Source organism: Myotis davidii, unplaced genomic scaffold (genome assembly GCF_000327345.1).
Source record: "Myotis davidii unplaced genomic scaffold, ASM32734v1 scaffold71, whole genome shotgun sequence".
Taxonomy (NCBI): Eukaryota; Metazoa; Chordata; class Mammalia; order Chiroptera; family Vespertilionidae; genus Myotis; species Myotis davidii.
Window position 1 is genome coordinate 3565449 of NW_006283588.1, and position 22875 is coordinate 3588323.

General features: G+C 37.2%; 1 protein-coding gene across 2 annotated transcripts in view; it reads left to right on the forward strand.

The window, feature by feature from the left end:
- The first annotated feature begins 470 nt into the window (after window positions 1-470).
- Window positions 471-22875, forward strand: part of VPS37A (vacuolar protein sorting 37 homolog A (S. cerevisiae)) — a 27789-nt gene continuing 5384 nt past the window's right edge. The window contains exons 1-9 of one of the 2 annotated variants that reach the window (XM_015565273.1): window positions 471-491; window positions 10703-10777; window positions 12882-12996; window positions 13580-13680; window positions 19422-19647; window positions 20831-20901; window positions 22143-22270; window positions 22351-22409; window positions 22487-22555. In XM_015565273.1, coding sequence (XP_015420759.1) covers window positions 12952-12996; window positions 13580-13680; window positions 19422-19647; window positions 20831-20901; window positions 22143-22270; window positions 22351-22409; window positions 22487-22555 — 699 coding nt within the window. In that variant the 5' untranslated portion in view covers window positions 471-491; window positions 10703-10777; window positions 12882-12951. Of the gene's footprint in view, window positions 492-10696; window positions 10778-12881; window positions 12997-13579; window positions 13681-19421; window positions 19648-20830; window positions 20902-22142; window positions 22271-22350; window positions 22410-22486; window positions 22556-22875 lie in introns of those variants that run through there. The other variant, XM_006753783.2, reaches the window with a different exon arrangement.

Consider the following 22875-nt stretch of genomic DNA (forward strand, 5'->3'; position numbering starts at 1 on the left):
AATTCTGACTTGCTCAGCCCTCCTGACACACGGCCGCTGACTGTAATCTGGCTCATGGGCTCTTTCCAAGATCCCTCGCTCTGCCCTGCTTCCTTCCTCACTACCCTTTCCCTCTGGCCACCTGATGGCCGCTTTGGCCAAAGTGTGAAGATATTTTACGTGGCCAAAAAGCATTGTGAAGCGCAATGTCCAAGATTCACAAAGAGTGGGAAATGGGGGTGTGAGGGAGGGGGGTTAAAGGAACGCTTGCAACATCCGAGGAAAGGGAAGCCCGAGTTTTTCTCAGCGGGTTGTCCCCTGGGAGTGACATCCTCAATCCTCTTAGGTCTCTAATTTAAGATCCGCCCTGTGCCAGCTCCCCCTCCTCTCGGACAGCCACCAGTGTCGGTGCATTGCTCACTGTTGTTCTTGCTCCCACCCTCGGGAGCGGTCCTAGTCATCATGATGGTTCTGTTGTCTTCCTAGGAGGTTTTCCTTTTCAGCCGGGTCAGGTTAGAAGTATTTTGCAGTTCAAATGATTTCAGCCGTTTCTACTGTCACCTGGTTTGCTTCTCCTTTTATATTGCAGGTACCTGTGGCCTCTAATGGTTTTCAAAAATCAGTACCGCCTCTTTATGTTACCGTATGAATTAATGCAAGTGTATTTACTTACTAGTGTCACAGCGAGTATTTTGATGTAAAGATGTTAACATCGCTCAACCCTAACCTTTTTAAAATAAACTGTTCACCCATTGTAAAGATACGTGTTTTAAGAGAATAAACTTAAGTCCTCTTGAACAAACGATTAGAGGCAATTTTGTCTGTTACTCTGCTAATTTTTTAAGTAAGTTAAGGTGTCGAATAATTTTAAATTAGATGGATTCGTAAAAATTCACTACAAAATCAATTTGGCTAAAATGAGGCCTATTGCTGATTGAACCTCAGCTGTCTCTTGGTTCTTTTGTCTCAATTGTTCTACTTGTTCAGAACTTTCAAAAGGTAAAAATTTGTGGCATTTGCCGAAACCGGTTTGGCTCAGTGGATAGAGCGTCAGCCTGCGGACAGAAAGGTCCCAGGTTCGATTCCGGTCAAGGGCATGTACCTGGGTTGCAGGCACATCCCCAGTAGGAGATGTGCAGGAGGCGGCTGATCGATGTTTCTCTCCCATCGATGTTTCTAACTCTCTATCTCTCTCCCTTCCTCTCTGTAAAAAGTCAATAAAAATATATTAAAAAAAAAATTGTGGCATTTAACCAGAAAGAGTAGAATGCTCTTTGATCTAAAGGGGGCTTTCTTTTTGGAAAATTAAGTTCACAGAGTTCTTAGAAGTCTTTTTCTAAATAGAGTTGTGTACTAACCTGGAAGAGCTACTCTTACAAGATATTCTTATGAAAATGGCTCATTTTTTTAATTGAAACAAACATAACAAAAGTTTGTCCCCTCAAAGTGTCACTTGTATGACTATTGATGTACTAATCTAGTACTACTATTGCCAAAATACTTTTTTAGAACCACACCTTTGGAATTAATTGCTTTAAGCCTTTAGTATATTCTGTTAAGTATTCTCATTGCTGACAAAATTTTATTCTTTGGGGTTGGAGTTGAATTTTTCAAATATTCCAAAGTCCTTTGCTGCTAAAGCTGGTAAATATGGGAAGCGATTGATCTGAAATGTATTTATCTTTTTGGCCTCCCAAATAAGGTGAGATTCTAAAGCAGTAGTTATTAATCTAAGGAGTTCTGAAGTTGGTTTAAGAGGATCTGTAAATGCTTTGAACAAAAGCAGAAAGGATCCATTTTATTTATTTTTTGAACCAGAGGTAATGGACGTATAATTGGTCATGTGACATTATCTACATATTTTGTAATGTTATAAAAATTTAACTTTAAGTACTCTTTATTCCTGTAAGTTCTTTTATAAAATACTTGAAGTTTGTTGTTGAAATATTACACATTTATAAACTAAACTTGGATAATTAGGAGACAGGTACATTCCAGGAATGGTATGATTCCAGAAAAAAATGATATCCACCTATTTTTGTTAAATCTGCCTTTTTAACTCATGACATACATGTTAAAGCTAGCTAGTAAAAAATGATCTGTGCAGTATACTACAACTTATACCTAAAAGATTTTTGGGCAGAAGGACACTGATTAGTTATTCTGAAGGTGCACTGTGCAAAAGTTGAAATGTTTTGAATGGTATTTTAATGAATAATATAAAACTTCCTAAATTGTGAATGTTTGTGCTGCCTACCTCCCTCATTTTTCATATTTGTCCCTTCTCCAAATGTAAGGTCAACAGCTCTTCCTGACAGTGAAAGTATCCGATTTTTTCTTCCCTTCTTCAGATTTCTGCCCCCCCCCCACCTCCACCCCTACCCCCCAATTCTCTCATTTACCTTCCAACTCTTAAACATTTTATTTTAGGAAAGAGCATGTTGTTTATTCCCTTTCTCTATGAATGTAAATGCTTTTTTTGTTGTTGTTAACCTTAAATTCTTACCTTCCTCATGCCTCTCCTCCTAAAGGCTAGATGAGTTTTATGTGTATTTCCTCATCTAAGTCTTACTGACAAGGCAAGGTAAATTGGAAACTCATAGGTGACAACAAAGAGTGTTTAACCAGAACAAAATAATATGTTTGTCTGCCATGAAAATGGAAATTGAGAGTTATGTTAACTAGGCTCAAGTGACATATTCCACCTTCTGAATAACAGGTATCACCATGATTCCAGACTTTCTGGGTAGGAATGGGACTCATTCTGTAGTTCTACTTCCTAAAGAAGCTTGCTCTAAAGCAGCGGTTCTCAACCTGTGGGTTCGGACCATCGGAAAACACAGATAGCATATCAGATATTTACATTACGATTCATAACAGTAGCAAAATTACAGTGATGAAGTAGCAACGAAAATAATTTTATGGTCGGGGGTCACCACAACATGAGGAACTGTATTAAAGGGTCGTGCGCGGCATTAGGAAGGTTGAGAACCACTGCAAAAGCACACTTTTGTTTCCCACTAAATCCTCTTCCCTCACTCCTTGGGAGAACACCTGTTGTTATCTGGTTCTCTGCAAAGCCTCCTACTGATTGGAGGTGGTGCTCTTCCAACCCCAGCAAGTAAATAATGATTGTTTACGCCAGTGATGATGGTTCAGGTCCTGCTGCTAGTTATTGTGAAAGCAGGGCTGTGAACTTACTCTCGGTCAGTGGGAGTTGGAGGAGAGAAGTTGCTGGGGAGCTGTTCAAACATTTTCTCAATTATAAAGATGTCTGAAAGGAAATGTTTTGGATATTGTGCTACATGGACGTGTGGAACTGCTTGGATCAGGGAAGGAAGACAGGCTGACTACAGAGTAGAAAGCTGGAATGTCCCTGATGAGATTGTGATGCTGAAGTAACCAGTTTGGGGGCACTTACTGCCTCTGGACCGCTTGCTGTAGAAGATTAATAACCCCATACTGTTTAAGCCACTTTCAGCCTGGATTTTCAATTAGTTGTAGTTGAAAATGTCCCAGGTGATACCCACTAATCCCAAAATTTAAAGATTCCTCAGAAGTGAAGCTGTTAAGTATTTCCTTGCACTGTCCCTGCAATCAGACAATATTGAAAACTGATGGTCTTAACAGTTACCATCCTAATTATCCTGGTTTCTCTCTCTCAATATCTAAAGTCAGCTTACTTTATTTGTATTTTCTTAGGTCTAAAAGCACAACATGCTGTAAATGGTAACTATTAACTGCAATTAACTATGTAAATTCTAAGTTATAAAATAGTAATCCTTCATTACTTTTTGCTTAGGGATATCAGCTGTCTCAAGCAAAGGATTTCTGCATCATTTTAATAAAGTGGATGATAATTCTGGTGCTATTTTTATTTTATATTCAGTAAGAAAATCTAATTTGGGAATTATGTTTATCAGAGTTGCTATCTTTTTTTACTTTGGGATGACTAATAATCTTAATGAAAGAAGCCCTGTACCAGAAGTCAGGAGATCCTGATGTGTCATTAACTGGCAGTGCAAACTTGGGTGTTCACATAACCTGAATAGTCCTAGGGCTACTGGAGTGAGAGGACCGATTGACTACCTGAATTCTTACTGCCTACTGGAAAGTCTATAGTTTCCTCAGGTTACTTGATGTGAACATTATGTTAGAGATAAAAGACAAAATGAATTTGAGCAACATAAATGGAAGTAAGCAAAAGTTACTGACTTTAGAAAAAGCAGCTTGACTAGGTGAATGAAGCTTTGTAATCAAACTATCATGGATTCCAATTCTGGCTCCAACATATTGTTAGTATAACTATATATTATATACTAACAATGTGACCTATTGGCAAGTTACTTAATTTCTCTGAGCTTCCATCTGTAAAATTAGGAATTGTGATTCCTCTTGTGCAGGATTGTTGATATTTAAGTATTATACTAGTATATAATCATTTATTGTTGTCTCTGGCCCAGGACAAATTACTTCCCTTTTCCCACTGCATAGAATTAGTGTGCCTGGAGCCATTGCCTCTTAACCGACATGCTTATTGCCTCTTAGCCCTAGCTTATTGTTTCTGAATTCCTCACCAGCCTACCTAAAGCTCATCTACCTCTGGCAGGACTACGTCTGACATCCCATTCAGAAAGCAAGTCCATTCCAGAGTTTCTACACAAAAGCAATGCATGCATTTTGAAGGATTTTAGATACAGTACATGTAAAGAAACTAGAATATTCTCTGGCACACAGTAGGCACTCTGTAAATGGCAATTATCTTTATTTTAAAAATACTAGTACCAATCTTCATATTCTTAAATTATTTGAAATTTCCTATTGTTGCCAGCCCCTGAGTACCATTGCCAACATTTATAATTTGAGATTTTTTTTCATTAAATTTTTCAAATTTCCAATTAAAAAAATAGACTTTATTAATTTAAGCAATTTTAGGTTCACAGCAAAACTGAGCAGCAGGTACAGAGATTTCCTATATGGTCCTTGCCCCTTCCAACTTGTCTTTTAACATAGGAAGCTCTGGAAAGATTTGGCAACTGTTCCCATATAGCAATATGTATTAGCTTTGAGTTGAAGAGTAGCTGTTCCTTTACTAGTCTGCCTCTTGTCCATTTTACCAGTTTGCAGTCACTCCCTATTGTACTACAGGAAGCTGCCTTCACTCTATATTATTTAACAACTATAGGTATTTGAGATTAAAACTTCCTTATGGAAGGAAATAATCATATATATATGGCTAATATGCAAATTATCCCTGTGGGAGTTTGACCAGAAGTTCGATCGCTCGCTATGATGTGTGCTGACCACCAGGGGGCGGCGTGGAATGAAGGCAGGCCCCGGCCGGCAGCTGAAACGCCTCGATTGGCCCTGATTGGTGGCCAGGCGGGATTCTATCCGTGCTGAATTTTGTGCACCGGGCCTCTAGTGTTGCAATAAAATATCCAAAAATCTGCTATGCCTTAGCCTATTGAAGCTACAGAATCTTTAAAATGTCAACATTTTGACTAAATGGATGTTGAGCTCATAGTACACTTCAAAAATTATGTATATCAAAGACCCATAATTAAGTGAATTTTAATTTGATACATTAGATCTTATAGTCTGTTTATAACCAGTGATTGAAAGTTATAATTGTGAAGTATATGATACAATTTAGTAGGTTGCCATTTAAGAAAAAGTTTCCTAAATCCTATCCTATATAATAAAAGCCCAGCGATCATAACAGCAGAACGACCACTCGACCCGTCACTATGAGGTGCACTGACCACCTTTTGGTTCCCTGGCCTGCAGGCTCCGATGGTGAACCGGGAAATGGGGTGCGTGGCAGTGGGGAACGGGACTGGTGAGTGGGTGGAGCAGCCGACCTCTTGGTCCCTCCTCCCAGCCCGCAGGCTCTGACAGCTGATGGCTAATGGGAACCTAGGTGGGTGGCGTCGAGATGGCCCTGATCACAGGCTAGGCCTCGGGACTGTACCCGGGCCTCTAGTAGAATCATTACAGCTCAGGTGCTATCTCTAGTTAATTTCCCCTTAGTATTATCAGTCAATACCTACCTTAAAAAAAAAGTTACCAGGCAGTCATTTCTCCATTGTTAATTAAACCCAGCCATATCTACCTCTCCCCTCCTACTCAGGAACTCCTAAGCTGTCTCTACTCTCTGCTCACCTAAGCCAAATCCTGGTCACCCTGGTTACACTGGGTCTTCCCTGCTACTGCTGGGTTCTAAGTCTCCTCTCTGCCCCCAGTCTCCTTCCCTTAATTTGTTTCTTCCACATGGCTGCCAGTGCATCTGGCAGTGTTATTCCTTTCAATAGATCCCCAAAGTACAGCCTCCTTAACTCGGTATCTGGTTTTCATAGAGGATGGTTATGTAACTGATGGAAAGGGGTCAACAGTCAAAGGAGTTGTAAAGTTTCTTTAATGACCAAAGATTCGGAGACTATTAGAGACCGGTGTTACTCCTTTCCGAAGCTTTCCTTATGGTGTTTACTCTGCCTAGAATGTCCACTTCATTTCCCAGTTTCACTTTCCTGAGTGTTAGCTCTAATTTGACCTCTATGTGTAGTTCAGATATGATTTTTTTCCCTAGAAGACCTCGCTGCTATCAATGTTGCGGTTCTTGGGTTCCCCGAGATGGAAATTGAGAGGAAACCCCAGAGGAATTCTGAACTGGCTCAGGGGCTGGCCCTGCTTGGCTGCTTACATAAGCTGGGGACATAAGCTTGCGCCGAAAGGTGGGCTTTTTTACAAAGGCAGGCTTGAAGAATTTCCCATTATGGATTCTGGTGACTTCCTTTTCCAGCTGCTTTGCTTAGTAACTATGTTGGCTCCTGGGCTATAGGGGCAAGCTGGCTAACGGCTCATTGTGCCACCCTAAGAAAGGTTGTTTAGTGGTCGCACCTTGGGGTTAGTAGTTTAAAAAGGCAGTTGAGAAGGGACATAAAATTAGTTACTTCTGTGCTTTTGAGTAGGAAGTGGAGGGGTTTGCAGTCAGCTAATTATTTTCCAGTCCTGTGGCCAAGTCCTTATGCTGTCTCACCACAACCCCCACCCGTTAGATGAGGTGGTTTTTCTGTGTTCCTATAGCTCTTTGCACATCTGTCATTAGTAGCCTGTGTGTTCTACAGAGCACTGTTCAAAAGGTATAGTGAAATAAGTCCATGTTAAACATATTAGAAAACCAAATCAAGCACTTTAGAATTTCTCAAAGCCTTTAATAGGCCTAAGTGCATTAGTATTCTCCAGGAGAAGGATCAGTTTTATATCGTGTGTGTGTGTGTGTGTGTGTGTGTGTGTGTGTGTGTGTGCGCGCGCGCGTGTGCGCGCGCGCGCGCGTAGGTGTGAGCGAGTGCCACTTTCTGTTGTTCCTGTGAGGATTTTAATTTCATGAATATATATAGTCTTTACTCAATTAACTGTTTCCTTGAATTTCTGTGTTTTGGCTTGCTGAGTTTGGAGCATGCCTAGCATGGTTTGGTTTTGTTCAAACCTTTCAGATGTGTTTGTTTCTGTATTTGGGGTTCCTTGTTGACTTGTTTGAGGATACTTAACTGTTTATCATAGCCTGCCTCTGGTGGTGAATGAAAAATGACTTGCCCCAATATGGGACAAGCCACCTCAGGCTCCTTCACTGTGCTATTCCGGGTGCTCTGTGCTGGCTGGCACAGTCCTGGGAAAAGGGTGCTCTAGCATGCAGTGCTGTTACAGGCCTCCCTTTCCATTGCCCTGAAAGCTGCTCCTGCTCTGCCCGCCACACTCCTGGTTTGCATTGGCCTGAGCTTGGAGGACCTTCAGACGGCTCACTTTGCATTGGTTTTGTTTTGGATTGTCATTAGTTCTGTATTTACTACTATCTTTTCCTTTCCTTTTTCCTTAACTCTAATCACATTTTTTTAATCTTGCAGGGATTCTTCCAAACTGCTTTTCTGCTTATGGCACTACTTGCCTTGTAGCAATGTTATAGATTTGCTTTTAAAGTCTGTTTTGATATTTCCTGGAGATTTAGATAAAAAGGGGAAGTTGTCTATTCTCCTGTAATCTTTATTTACATGTGAATCCTTCATTTATTCACCTATAAACAGTCCTTGAGTTACCCATGGGAAATGCATGGTATCAGTACCTTGAGCTCTTTAGTTACTTGACTATTTCTTCATGTCATATGTGTCCCTTCAGAGCCAACACCATACAATACTCATCTCTATTTGTATTTCCTTGCAAGATGCTGTAAAATGGTAGCTGTTTCAGTTGAACCAAGCTTTACCTATTAAATCCAAGTTTACAGAAAATAAAAGGAATCTTTTAACCATAATTAGTGCCTCTTGCATTTCAGGGTACATTTGTTTACAGTTTTAGGGACTATTAAAGAAATGAAGATTCCAGTTAGTCATACATTCTGACTAACAAAGTTATCTGTTGTTTCAGCTTTCTTTAGTCCCAGATTTAGAGCCACTGAGGTAAAACCATACTACTACACTTGTCTCAGAAAACCTAGAAAAGAAAATTATTAATGGGGCATCGTTTCAATTTTCTCTTGTGGTGTGATTACAGTATTGCTTTAAAATATTGTGTGTTTATTTACACCTGAAGTAGTACTGCCTGTCAGCATAAAGATGTGGTTGTAAGAATGTTTATCAGAACATGGTTCACAGTAGTAAAAATTGGAAACAACCTAAATATCTAAAAGTAGAGAATAGGTTAAACAATATGCTAGAATATTATGCTGTCATTAATTGTGGTGGCAGTGAATTGAACATTTCTAACTGAATACAATGCCTAAAAACAGTTAAAATTTTAATACTACAAATTTAGGCAGAGTCCAACTTAGATGCAAATTCTAAATGCTTATCTAATAATAGCTAATTTTTATGTATTATGTGGAGGGCTTTCCATGCATTATCTCAATCTAACAACTCTTTTAGGTAGATAGATGATTGTAATATTCCCATTTCCCATGTGAGAGATAACGTTTAGACAGGTTAAGTAACCCGCCCAGGACCACACAAGTTAGTGGTAGAGGATTTGCGTCCAGGAAGTCTAACTTAAGAGGTCATGCTCTCAGTCACTAAGATGCTCTACTTGGCTTTGAACTGGTGGATGCGTTTGTGACCAGTATTCCTTGAAGCAGTGACATGGGTCCCAAGATAATGTAGAGGAATAAAAAACTTAATAAAACTTTATTGATTACATGGTGTTCATACAACTGAGGAGGCTGTCAGTATCCTACTTCAAACCTGCTTCCCAGAGAAAAACATTCATAAAATTTTTAAGTCCTAATCTTGAATTTCATCATTTTGAGTCTCCTTATCTATTTCTTCTCCTCAGTCATAGCCCCACTCCATGGATGTCAGAGGAGTAAGCTTATCAATATATGTGATTTCTTCATAACTCCCAACACTTTGGAACCTTTCAAACTACCTAAAATTTACATATTCTAAAGACTAGGTTTTTATCAAAAGGCCAAAAAATGTAGAAAAAAATGAGGAAAACAGGTTTTCTAAAAAAGATGCATTCACTCTTACATCTGAAAGAAGTTGAAAGTAACCAAAACAAAATTAATTATTATGCAAAGGCTAAACCTCTTTCAAAGGTATTCATGCTTGAAAAAGTTTGTATGTTTAAATGTTAAGTTTTTTCTCAACCATAACTTATTAATACAACTTAATATTTTTTCCTTTTGAAAATGTGAATGTTAGTTAGAATTCCACATGAGTCACCCAAAATCTGGTTGGTAAATTATAATTGTAATAATATATGCCTGAAAACTAACAATAAAATAGAATTCTGAATATAGAATGCTAAAATATAAGGGACTTAGAGTAGTTGGAAATTATGTTCAGCTCCTAGTAATAAAGACTCCCAAAATAGTGACTTACACAAAATAAAAGTTTGTTTTTCTCTTACATAAAAAGAAATTGTTCAGCATTTCCGTAGTCATCAAGAACCCGCTCTACTTCTTTCGATCTGCTTAGTTCTGCCTAACCTTCCATTCTCAGGGCCACTCATGGTCCAATACAGCTGATTGAAGTCCAGCTCTCAGGTCCAGGCAGAAAGGGCACATACGCTCATACCAGGTTTCTTGTTCCCCTTTAAAATGCTTTCCTGGAAATTCTACTCCCCAATTTCAGATTTTGTATATCTTATTATCTAGCACGTAAGTCTACAGCAACAACCAGCTGCAAAAAAAAGACTAGAACATTGCTAATTCAGAATAAAATTAGGCTTCTCTTAGGAAGAAGGGGAGTATTTGTTTTGGAAAACAGCCAGCAGTCTCCGGCAGAAGACTGTAGGAGACATCTCATCCAGACTTTTTAAGTTTAAATACAGCTGGTTAGTGGCATAGTTGTGGTTAGAACCCAGATGTCCTGCCAATCTGTATTAACTAAGCATGTTCATAATCGCTTTTACTAATAGTGAAGTAGATAAAGTGATAGTAAGTCAATCTAACATTATTACAAGTGTAATTCGTTGCCTCTTTACCTCAGCATCTACCCCCACACACACATACTCTCACACACTTAAGTATTTCAGAATATTATTGCCTCTTTTTTGATAAACCTTTCTAGGATCACTTTTCCTTCAAGATACAAGTTATATTGGCCATCTAGATTCTGTGATTAATACTTAAAATAATTTTAGTAGGCTCTAAAAACATTTAACATTTGTCATTAATATTAATGGTTTTATAACTTTAGGAACAATTTTTTTCTCAAATTTTCTCCTACAGTATAGCTGAAATACAGAAAGATGTGGAATACAGGTTGCCATTCAGCGTAAACAACCTGACAATTAACATTAATATGTGAGTAGAAATTGTATCCTATTTTTCTATATAATACGACTATTTATTATTAGAAGTAAATTGTTTAAAGTGAACTTATTTTAAATATTCCCTTTCCAGTAACTATAATTTATCAAAGTTGCACAATTTTGTGAATAAATATTTTGTAAAGAAATTAATGTATATTGCCGTAAGAAAACTATATGAGGAAATGCAATAAAAAGATATAAAAATCATGAATTCTGTATTCAGTTTCATTGATTTGTACTAAAGTCTTAGCTGGAAGTAGATTGAAAGAGGAGAATGATAATAACAAACAGTCAAAGAGATCATGTATGGAAAACCATTAGAGATATATTCACCTTTACATCCGAAAGAAGTTGAAAGTTCAAGACTGATTTGATCTACTGATTATTTTTAAAGGAAGAAATGTAAACATGTGGTTATTAACTTATAAAGAGGAAAGTTGGACAAATTAAGTTCTTACCTCAGGTTATGTTAGATGGCTGGCTTCTAGAGGCCGTGTGTGGGTGAGGTAAAAAGGTACCTAACGAAGACAGGAACCAGGGCTGATTCATCTTCATATCCTCATTGCCCAGCGTAGTGCCTGCACGGAGGAGGCGTTACTACATCCTGGTTGAAGGAGTGAATTCAAGTATTATGCTGTGTTATCTTGGTGTACAGCGGTTTTTTGATTCCTCACAGTAGCAAATTGGGGCAAATGATAGACACATAAGTAGTGACAGCATAGTCGGGATACAAACCCAGATTAGGCCGGCTCCAAAGGCCACGTGTTGCCTTTTTACCAAACGAGTTTGACATCTTCAACTCTATACATTAAGTAGCTTTATTTCTCTCCAAGTGTCCGATGTACAGCTAGGTAGGAGAAGCCAACAGGGACCCAGTTTTCTTCTTGGCATTGCTGCCAGCAAAGAGTGTTCTGAGCCAGCGGGAACAGAGAAGCAGTTTAAAAGGACATATTCTTTTGAGTTTTAGAGGAAATTTGGAAAATAGTCTCATATCCAGTAAAATCCCATTTTTTAAGATTTCCCTCCCTAATCTTAAATTTGTAATAGGTCAAAAAAAAGGTTGAAGTTTTCACTCTCTTCTATTGAGAATGTACTGTTTTTTTATTTGAAACCATGTGATTCACCTCAGAATCGGGAGAGATGTGTTAATTGGGACATTTAGAAAAGAACCATATGAACTGAGGCATTAAGGCACTTTAATGTTTCATTTCTAGCACTTTCCATTTTCTCTTTAAAAATTCTGTAGATAGTGAAATAATTCTTGGCAGCATTTTAAAAGTAAGAAAACCACGTGTAAAAAAATGATATGACCAGACCTGTGGTCCAGTAAGTAACCAGGCTGGGTTAGTGTGACTCACATGCTACAAATGCTTGATCTAATTTTTAGCTGAGATTTGTATTGATATATTGTATTAGAAAGCAATTAATTGATACAGTGTGAAGACTATTCTATATTCATGGTATCCATGTTCTACATTAAGTAGGTTTTACTGTAAGGCAAGCATGTCAAACTCAAAGGCTAACACAGGCCAAATAAATAAGGTTTAAGTTTATGTGGGCCGCAAAAAAACCAAAAGCTCCAATTTTCATTTCCAAACAAATAAGTCCAAGACTAATGATGTGGCAGTCGGCTGCTAAAATACTCACTGCTAGTATCAGTGGAGAGAAATGGTGTGCCTGTGTGTAAGATGCGTAAGGGAAATGAATGCAACACGATTATAATAATCAGTCATTAGCGAACATTGTAGTTATTAATAATTATGCATAACAGGATATTGTAAAAATTACGTTATGAAATTTTTATTAAAACATTTCTTACATACTGTTATGTTGGCTGGGCTGCAAAAATACTCATTGTGGGCCGCATGCAGCCGAGTTTGACATGCTTGCTGTATGGAATTAATTTATTTCCAAAGTGTATCCTTTTGTATATTTTCAGTCATCTCAGCAACTATAAAAGAGCACTTATTACTGAATAATGAATCCAAATGAAAGTATGAGAATTTAATGTGTTTTAAACTAACTTTGTTTTAGGATTATTACTATGTAATGTAACATTTGTTGTCTTTGTTTTTCATCTGTTCTACCTTTACCAGATTGCTTCCTCCACAATTTCCTCAGGAAAAACCAGTGATCAGTGTTTATCCACCAATACGACATCATTTAATGGATAAACAAGGAGTATATGTTACCTCTCCATTAGTAAACAATGTATGTTTATGGTATATTTATTTCAGAGTAATAAAACAGGTGTATTACTTTTTTACTAAATACTTTAGAAATCTAAAAATGCACTTAAAATCTCATGTTGGAATCAGTAAGTTTCAAAAATCTTTTCCACTGTCTATGATAGTACTGATTCAAAGGCTGCTTTTTAGTGGCAAGGACCTGTTGAGGTTCACAGTAGATACTCCGTAGTTTTTAGTAGAAATAAAATTCAGATATGCCTTGAAGTTCTTAAGCTATGTATAACATTGATTAACGTGAATAATATACTCTCAGTATTTACCTTTGAACCTTCCAATCTTTATAAATAGTGTAATGTGGAAATATTTTAGATGCATCGTTGATTAAATAGGCTTTTAATTTGATTTATGGTATTGATTCTATTAGAAAATACTGTAAGCTGTGGATTGCTGATATGTTTGACACAATGTCCTTTGCTTTCCATTTAATTCTTGACTTGCAAAAATTGGTTTTAATATTTAAGTTTTAGAGTGAAGTTATCCTAATGAGAACTTACATTCTTTTTCTGAAAGTGATGTTAATCATTCTGTCTTACTGTTATTTTCAGTTTACAATGCACTCAGATCTTGGAAAAATTATTCAGAGTCTATTGGATGAGTTTTGGAAGAATCCTCCAGTTTTAGCTCCTACTTCAACAGCATTTCCATAGTAAGTATATTTATAACAAATGTTTGTATATATTTATTTTAATCAATGTAATCAAAATATAGTTTAAAAATTCAGATGATGCTAAAAAGCACTCCTTTGTTTTTACATCCCTGTCTTCACAAAAATACATTCATACTTTTCAGAGACAACTGTTCTTTTAGCTGCTTCTCTAATATTTACTTTCATCTTTTTTTAAAAAATTATTGATTGATTTGAGAGAGAAAGAGAGGAAGGGGGGTGGAAAAGGGAGTATAAAGAGAGAGAAACATTGATTTGTTGTTCATGTGCTTATGCATTCATTGGTTGTTTCTTGTATGTGCCCTGTCTGGAGATAGAACCTGCAACCTTGGTGTACTGCTCTAACCAACAAAGCTGCCCAGTCAGGGGTACCTTCATCTTAATCAATAATATGTATATACTGCTATATTTTTATCCTATCATTTACATATTACCTATTGGATCCCTAGTATGATTAATAAGGATTTTAGTTATCTTTCACAAATCTTCTCTCATTCAGTGAAATTATATCATAATTTTTATTTAAATAAATTTTTATTACTTTGACTACACATATCCTGTCACTTAACTAAGTGCTTTACCCTAATTACATTTTCCTGTTATAGCTTCTTTGCTTTTTTCTGGAGTTAATTACTTCCAATTTTTCATTGGTTTTGTTTTCTTAGATCTTTTTAGTTTTCCTGCTAACAGTCTTTTTGAGGTCCTGCAGTCTTTTACACTCTCCTGATGGTACATCTAGCTTTCACAAACTCTGGTTGGTCCCAAAGCCACTCTCATGGTTTAGATTTTTTGTCATAGCAGCAGTCCACTTCCACGTGCTAAAATCTTTTCTGGTTATTAAGGCTTCATAACATATTAGCCACAAAATTGTGGTTTAAAACAACGAGCACATTTATTGTATTCAGCTCAGAAAGAGTTCATCAGAGTGAGCTCTTATCTGCTTCGTTGATCATAAGGAGGCTCTCCTCAGAGGCCTTACCTGGAGGTGTCAGCTGGTATACCTAGGTGTTACCTTTATGTGTGCTGGGCTCCCTCACAACATAATGGCTGGTGTTCTAGCGTGAACATCCTGAGAGCGAGCTATGAGAAAGCCATAATGACTTAGTTGCTGAAGTCCTTCACTTTTGCTACATTTGATTTGTTGAGGCAGTTGCAAAAACTTGACCAGATGCAAGGGGAGAAAAATCGCCTTTTCTTCTAGATAGTGGAGTGGCCTGGTTCTGCAAGGCCATATAGGACCAAAAATAATGCTGTGAACATTTTTGTAAATTACAACATGGATGCTTGGAAGATAAATTTTGAGACTTAATTTTAAATCTGCAAATGTCTTTAATATACACTTACACTTAATAATTGGTGCAGTTCAAATTCTAAGTTGAAGTGTTTTTTCTACTTTGAAAGCATTCCTCTATTGTCTAAATATAGGTAGGCTATTGGTGCTAAGATGTCCAATGCCATTTTGATTTCTGATTTACATAACTTTTTTTTATATCTTTGATATTCTGAAACTGCATGATGGTGCAACTTCCTGTTGCTTTTTTTTTTTTTTTTTTTTTTTTACTTTTCAGAATAGTTATTGTATTTATCACCCAGTCCTTCTGTTTCATTTTAAAGAACGTAATTTTGTTCACAAGTCAAGTGGCAGTGACATCTTGTGCCCGGACATCTGCGTAGCTAGATTATCAGGTTCATTATATCCATCAGTCCTAGCTCTCATCTTTGCCTCTGACCTATGTCCTGGAGTCATGAGCCTCACTGATATTCTTTATCTAAAAACAGTATTTCCTGTCTTCTGTTAGGATAGGGCTAGATGTTAACTCACCATTCATCTTATCTGAAAATAGAAGCCAACAAGTTTACTTGCTCTCCTTTTACATAAGTTCTATGATAAAGTGCACATTATTATTATTTTTTATTTTTATTTTTTTTAAAGTATATTCTAATTGATTTTTTACAGAGAGGAAGGGAGAGAGATAGAGAGTTAGAAACATCGATGAGAGAGAAACATCGATCAGCTGCCTCCTGCACATCTCCCACTGGGGATGTGCCCACAACCCAGGTACATGCCCTTGACCGGAATCAAACCTGGGACCCTTGAGTCTGCAGGCTGATGCTCTATCCACTGAGCCAAACCAGCTAGGGCTTGATTTTTTTTTTTTTTTTTTTTTTGAGAGAGAGTAGAAGGGAGGGGGAGAGACAGAGAGAGAAATGTCAATGTGAGAGAGACACATCAATTTGTTGCCTCCCACACTCTCCCTGACAGGGCTGGGGTTCAAGCCTGCAACCAGGGTACATGCCCTTGACCGGAATTGAACCCATGACCCTTCAGTCTGCAGACCAATGCTCTAACCATTGAGCAAAGCAGCCAGAGCTATATAAGATTCTTACAGATGGATATTTTTGTTGTTTCCAGTCTTTCTTAAAAGGCCCACCCTCTTTGTCCTCAGTGTTGCAGGGAATAACTTTAAAAATATAATTTACCGAAATGTGAGTATATTTGTTGGATATATTCTCAAAGTGGTATTCATATTCATAATTTTGACAAACACTGCAAAATTGCCCTACAGAGTAGTAGAGTAGTAACTTCTACTCCTATACATATATCTGTTGCCAGTGTAGTATATTACCAGAATCAATCTTTGCCAATTTATAAGAAGAAAATATGTTTGTATAATTTTAGTTGTATTTATCTTATTCCAGTAAAGTTGACCACCTTTTTCTATGATTTAGATATTGACCCCCCCCCCCAACTTGTGTATTCTGTCCTATTCTCCATTTTGCTACCCCCTCTCCCCCGACTTGTGTCTTGTTTCCTAGTCTCCATTCTGCTATTAGGTTGTTAATCCTTTATCAGTTTGTAGGAACTCTTTATATATTAGGTGAATTATCCCTGTGTCTGTGATGAGTTTAAAAAATTTCCCCAGTTTGTTGTCTTTTCTTATAATGGGCTTTGTTGTGTAGAGATTTGTTGTGGTGTTTTTTTTAATATCATAGAATTTGTTGTTTTTTCTTATGACTTACGAATTTGGTAGTTCAATTTTTAATTTTTTGAGGAACTGCCATACTTGGTAATAGAAAGTGGCTGCACCACTTTGTATCACCAACACTGCATAGGATTCTCATTTCTCCACTAACACTTCTTGCCCAGTTAGGAATTTATGACCAGTTTACTCTTGAGATTACTTTTAGTCACTGAACTTGTCAAATTTATTCCAGAGCCCCATTTTCATTCACAACTTCCTTTCATTCTTTTTTCTTTTCATATTGGCTTAGTTCAACTGCTCAATCTATGAGTTCTGATCGTTTCTTCTGCTTCGCCCAGCCGGTTGTTGGACCCCTCCAGTTTACTTTCCCCTTCAGTTCTATTCTTTAGCTCTATGACAGCGGTTCTCAAACTGTGGGTCGCGACCCCTTTGGGGGTTGAACGACCCTTTCACAGGGGTCGCCTAAGACCATCGGAAAACACATATATAATTACATATTGTTTTTGTGATTAATCACTATGCTTTAATTATGTTCAGTTTGTAACAATGAAAATACATCCTGCATATCAGATATTTATATTACGATTCATAACAGTAGCAAAATTACAGTTATGAAGTAGCAACGAAAATAATTTTATGGTTGGGGCTCACCACAACATGAGGAACTGTATTAAAGGGTCGCGGCATTAGGAAGGTTGAGAACCACTGCTCTATGACTTCTGTTTGGTACTTTCTTACATTTCTTAGTTCTTTGTTAAAGTTCTCACTCTGGTCCACCATTCTTTTGAGCAACTTCTTAACCATTACTTTGAACTGTTTATCAGGTAAATTATCTCCATTATTGAGGTTTTATCTTTTTCTTTTGTTTGGAACATAGACTTTGTTTCTTTATTTTTGCTTGACTCTTTGTGTTGGTTTCTATCATGAGATAAAACAGTTGCCTCCCTCAGTCTTGAGGATTGGACTAGGAGATGAACCTTGCCCTATCTCTTGAATGACTCAAACCTTTGTGAGTATTCAAGCAGTCTATTATATTTTTAAGAGCTGAGATAAAACAGTTGCCTCCCTCAGTCTTGAGGATTGGACTAGGAGATGAACCTTGCCCTATCTCTTGAATGACTCAAACCTTTGTGAGTATTCAAGCAGTCTATTATATTTTTAAGAGCTAACAGTAGCTGAAGCTGTGCCAGTTCCTGCCTGCTTCCCAGGCCCTGGGTGGTGGCAGCTTTTAGAGTATGCAAATATATACTGTCCTGTGGGACACAAGCTTAAGTCCCAGTGGTCACAACATCCAGGCAATTTAGAAGTGTCCTGTTGGACACAGTCTCAAAAGTCTGGCTCTAGGTAAGTGTATAATCTCCTTTCTGGGAAATACCAGCAAGCTGTAGAGAGGCAAAGGGAAAGCGCAAGATGGCATCTACCACCCATGTTCCCTGAGAGCACCTTTGTTAGCCTCTAGATGTATGCCAAACCTGAAACCAGCCCCTCATGCCGAAGTTCCTGCACAGGCAAATAGGCCACTTTCATAGAAAGACTGGGGTGGGGTTGGGGGGTGTTCCTGCTGTCTGTACAGGGCCCTAGGGGTAGTGGTCTCTGTAACTATTACAATCCTATTGGCCCCAGGAACTCCAGCTCCCTGGCCGCCGAGCCAGGTGATCAACGGATCTCCTGATTAGCAGACAGGAAAAGCCGGTGCACCAGATGCTTCAAGAACTGATTCTCAGTTTGCTGTAGCTTTGGGGAGCTGGTGGATGCCAGTCCCATTGGTTTGCAAAGCTAGATGTTTAGAGGGCTCATCTTCATGGGGCTGGTTTTAAAAGTTATGGAGCTCAAACACTGTGCTCCTTGGAGAGAAACTTTGGGTTTTGAGTTCCCTCCCAATTATGGTTGCCTTGCCACGGGTGTGATTTATGGCAAGATTGTATCTCATCCTCTCATACCCATTTTGATGTCTTTTTTTTTTCTTATTTGCTTGATGTATAGAAGTCAGTTAGTTTTTAGGATTTCTTTCAAAAGAAATTATTCATATGTAGCTTACAGATTCTGTGTGTTCATGAGAGGAAGTGAGTTCAGGATCTTTCTACATCACCATCTTGAATAAGAACCCACATTATATCTTTATATATTAACATTTTTAGCAACTCATCTAGACATTTAATTTTTCTTTAAAATTTTCTAGAAAATCAGTTTGTTTTTTAATTCTTTATTGTTTTAAGTATTACATGTGTCCCCATCCCCCCCCCCACACACACACACACACACACTCACCTCTCCCCGGCCACTCCCACCCCCTAGAACATTTCCTCACCTCCCTAGAAAATCAGTCTCGACTTTAAATCATATTTGTTCTAATACAATGAAAGTTACAAAGCAACCTTCACTTGAATAAATTTTCTGAATTAAATGTTATTTACCATTCTCGCTATGAAGATATTGACTGTTGCCAGTGGAATGCTTAAAACTTAAATATGGCTTGTCTATTCGCTTCTGTTGAGAAGTTGAACTTGTATGGTTTCTAAAACATTTTTCTTCTTCATGGAAACCAACATTTTCTCTTTTTTGGGGAGGCAGGGGGTGTTTATATTTTATCAAATTATATAATATTTAATTCAGTTATAACAAGTGTCATCTGCCATAAATGGATTCCATCTGTAGCATATGATAATTGTTACTTGAAAATTTAGGAATAATTTTACAACTAACCCTAACTTCTAATCTAATATTTCTCTTTCTCTTTAGCCTATACAGTAACCCAGGTGGGATGCCTTCCTATGCTTCTCAGGGCTTTCCATTTCTTCCTCCATTTCCCCCACAAGAAGCTAACAGGACTGTCAGTTCTTTATCTGTTACTGACACTGTTTCTTCATCAACAACAAGTTATACAACAGCCAAACCTGCTGCTCCTTCATTTGGCATCCTTTCAAATCTGCCATTACCTGTTCCCACAGCAGACACTTCAGTGCAGGTTGGTATCTTCAATTACCGATATTTTGTACCCTTGAAACATTAATTTAATGAACATTTATTAAATTAATTATTTCTATGTCTCCTTGTGCCAGCCACTAAGGTAGGCACAAAAGATAAAAAAGATTAGATCACATTTTCAATTCAGTTAACAAATTCAGAGAGGCCACCAACATATCAAATAATTGTAAATAAGGAACTTCCAATAGAGTAGAAGACAAAGTCGGAAGTTATGTTGAAGTCACAATTGAGGGGATGGTTAGTGCTGCTAGGGACCAGGGTAGAGCTTAGAAGGAAAATGTGAATCTGTTTTTTCATAACTTTATTCTTAAGTGCCTTAAACCCTGATACAGATATTAGGTGCTCAGTTAAAATGAGGCAGATAAATGAGTGAATGAATTTATGCCTGAGGCTAGATTTTGATACATGGTAATGAATTTGCCTGGATGACAAGTGGTTATATAAAGCATTCTCTGAAGAGGCAGCAGCATTAGCAGAGGCATGAAGGCATTACCAGATGGTGTATTTGTGAAGCTGTCTGTAAAAGATCTCTCTGGCTGTCATATAGGACTTAGGCAAAGGCACAAGAAATGACCATGTAGGAGAAGCAGATTGTGGAGAGTCTGCCGTAGCATACTAAGGGCTTCAAGTGTCCATTGGTTTAAAAATTATGTTCCTTAATTAAGTTGGTAACTGTTGCCATGTGGGAGTTTGCTGAGGTAAGAGACTAATATTTGTGCATACAACATATAAAGGGGTTTAAAACCTTTTAACCTTTAGTGAATATCTCTCATAGTAATACTCAAATGTTATAAAACATTATATCTAGCTTTACTAGTTGCAGTGTTTGTAATAATTAGAATATAGACCCAAGTGGACTTTGCTTTATTCATATATTTCAATGAAATTCACATATAATTCTCCACACTTGTCACAGATATACTTGAGAGATTTATTTTATAGCCTGTACTTTGCCCAAGAAAGAGAGCTAAGAAGGTACTCACATGACCACCTCCCTCCCCCGCAAAAAAAAACCAAAACCAAAAACAGTAACTGAAAAGAATACAGAAAAGAAAGCGGGGAGAGTAAGGACAGTGTAAAGTGCAAAGATAAAGATGTGATAATGAGAACAGGAGCAGTTGAAAAGATGGCTGAAATATAATACTATTTCAAACTCTCTTTAGATAAGCCAGAATGGTTTTGGTTACAGGATGCCAGATGTCCCTGATGAATTTCCCGAACTCTCCGAACTAAGGTAAATGACTTGGAGAATAACATTGGTATTTGTTGTCTGTTGTATTTGTAAATACAAAACAGATCATCACTGTCATATCCATATTAAATAAAAATATTTTTAAATCCTCACTATTTCTAAATTGTGGTTGTCTTAATTGGGAAATTTTATAAATCAGTTTTTATGTTTTGTAGGTTGTGTTTATTGAATGACTAGTATGTACCAGGGATTTTTCTAGATGCTGGGAATGATCATTAGTTACCAGGATAACAATGTCCTTTCTCTTATGTGATTTACATTCTTGTGAAAATTATTTCATTTATATGTTCAATAAATATTTACTGAATGTAAACAAAAAATAATACCAATATTATTAATATGAATACTGAATGTAGGATAAGATTTTGTGGGGTGTTTTACACTTTTTTTTTTCTTCAGGATATACCACACCAGAAATGAACAGCCAAATACTATTTTTTCTCTTCAAATAATATATTTTTTTAATATATTTTATTGATTTTTTCCAGAGAGGAAGGGGGAGGGATAGAGAGTTAGAAACATCGATGAGAGAGAAACATTGATCAGCTGCCTCCTGCTCACTCCCCACTGGGGCTGTGCCTGCAACCAAGGTACATGCCCTTGACCGCAGTTGAACCTGGGACCCTCTATCCACTGAGCCAAACTGGTTAGGGCTTCAAATAATATTTTTTCTGGATGATTATGTAACTTAGAAAAAGTTTGCTTTGAATTTTAAGAGACAACTTTTTTCTTTAATATTGAATTTAGATTTTTAATCATGCATTGCTTTTATATGGATCTGTAGTCAAAAGTAAAAGATATGTTCAGAAAGGTTTAGGTGCCTCCCTATCCAATTGCCTTTTTCACCCTGTGGATATTGAGTTTTTGCTTTGGCTTAACCTTCTATGCCTGCTCACATACACATAAATATACGCATTTTTTATTGTGATAGCCACATATCTGTTAGCTAAATAAGGCACTGAGGCTAAAATTGGGAGGTTGTGACTGTTCATACAGCCTATTCTTTATCTAGGTCTACAGTGATTTGACACTACATTCAGACTACTTTATTATCCATGTGGTTGATGTTTTATTTGTTTTGAAGGTTATAGTTTGCCATGTGTGTGCATCCAAAATTATTTAGAACCCTTCAGCTGGATAACTGAAAAATAGTGAATTTTTATCATAATGGAGAAAAACTAGATTATTGATAGTCATTAACATATTGTCTGTTCTGTTTCTAGTGTGTCACAACTTACAAATATGAATGAACAAGAGGAGATATTACTAGAACAGTTTCTTACTTTGCCTCAACTAAAACAAATTATTACTGACAAGGACGACTTAGTAAAAAGTATTGAGGAGCTTGCAAGTAGGTCTTCCTTTACTTGTTAAATTTCCTGAGAAAAATGTGACCTTTACCTAGAAATAAACCAGATTTTTATTTTACAGGGAAAAATCTGCTTTTGGAGCCCAGCTTGGAAGCCAAAAGACAAACTGTTTTAGAGAAGGTGAGTTGGTGCTCATTGTGAAGAAATTCATGTAATTTATAAATACAAGAAAACAGCATTTTTCTTTTCTCTTTTAGTATGAATTACTGACACAAATGAAATCTACTTTTGAAAAGAAGATGCAAAGACAGCATGAACTTAGTGAGGTAAGATTGTTTAGCTTTTTTTATTTACCATAAGAAATTTTTATCTTAATGTGTGTCAGCCACATTGTTACTTTCGTTTTTATCAGAAAGCATTTATTAGTTGTCTGACTTTATGAGGTCTTTAAATGCTGATGAACAGCCCTCAGTTATGCGGCATTATAAGTCATTTGTGCTCATACAAGAGCATATTTAGCTCCAAAACAGAAAAATATTAAAATACCCATAAATAACTTTTCTGGGAAAGTTATTATAAAGCCAGTTTAACTCTTGCAATAAACTTTAACTATAGACTCACTTGTAAGCTTCTGGGGGGCGCAGGG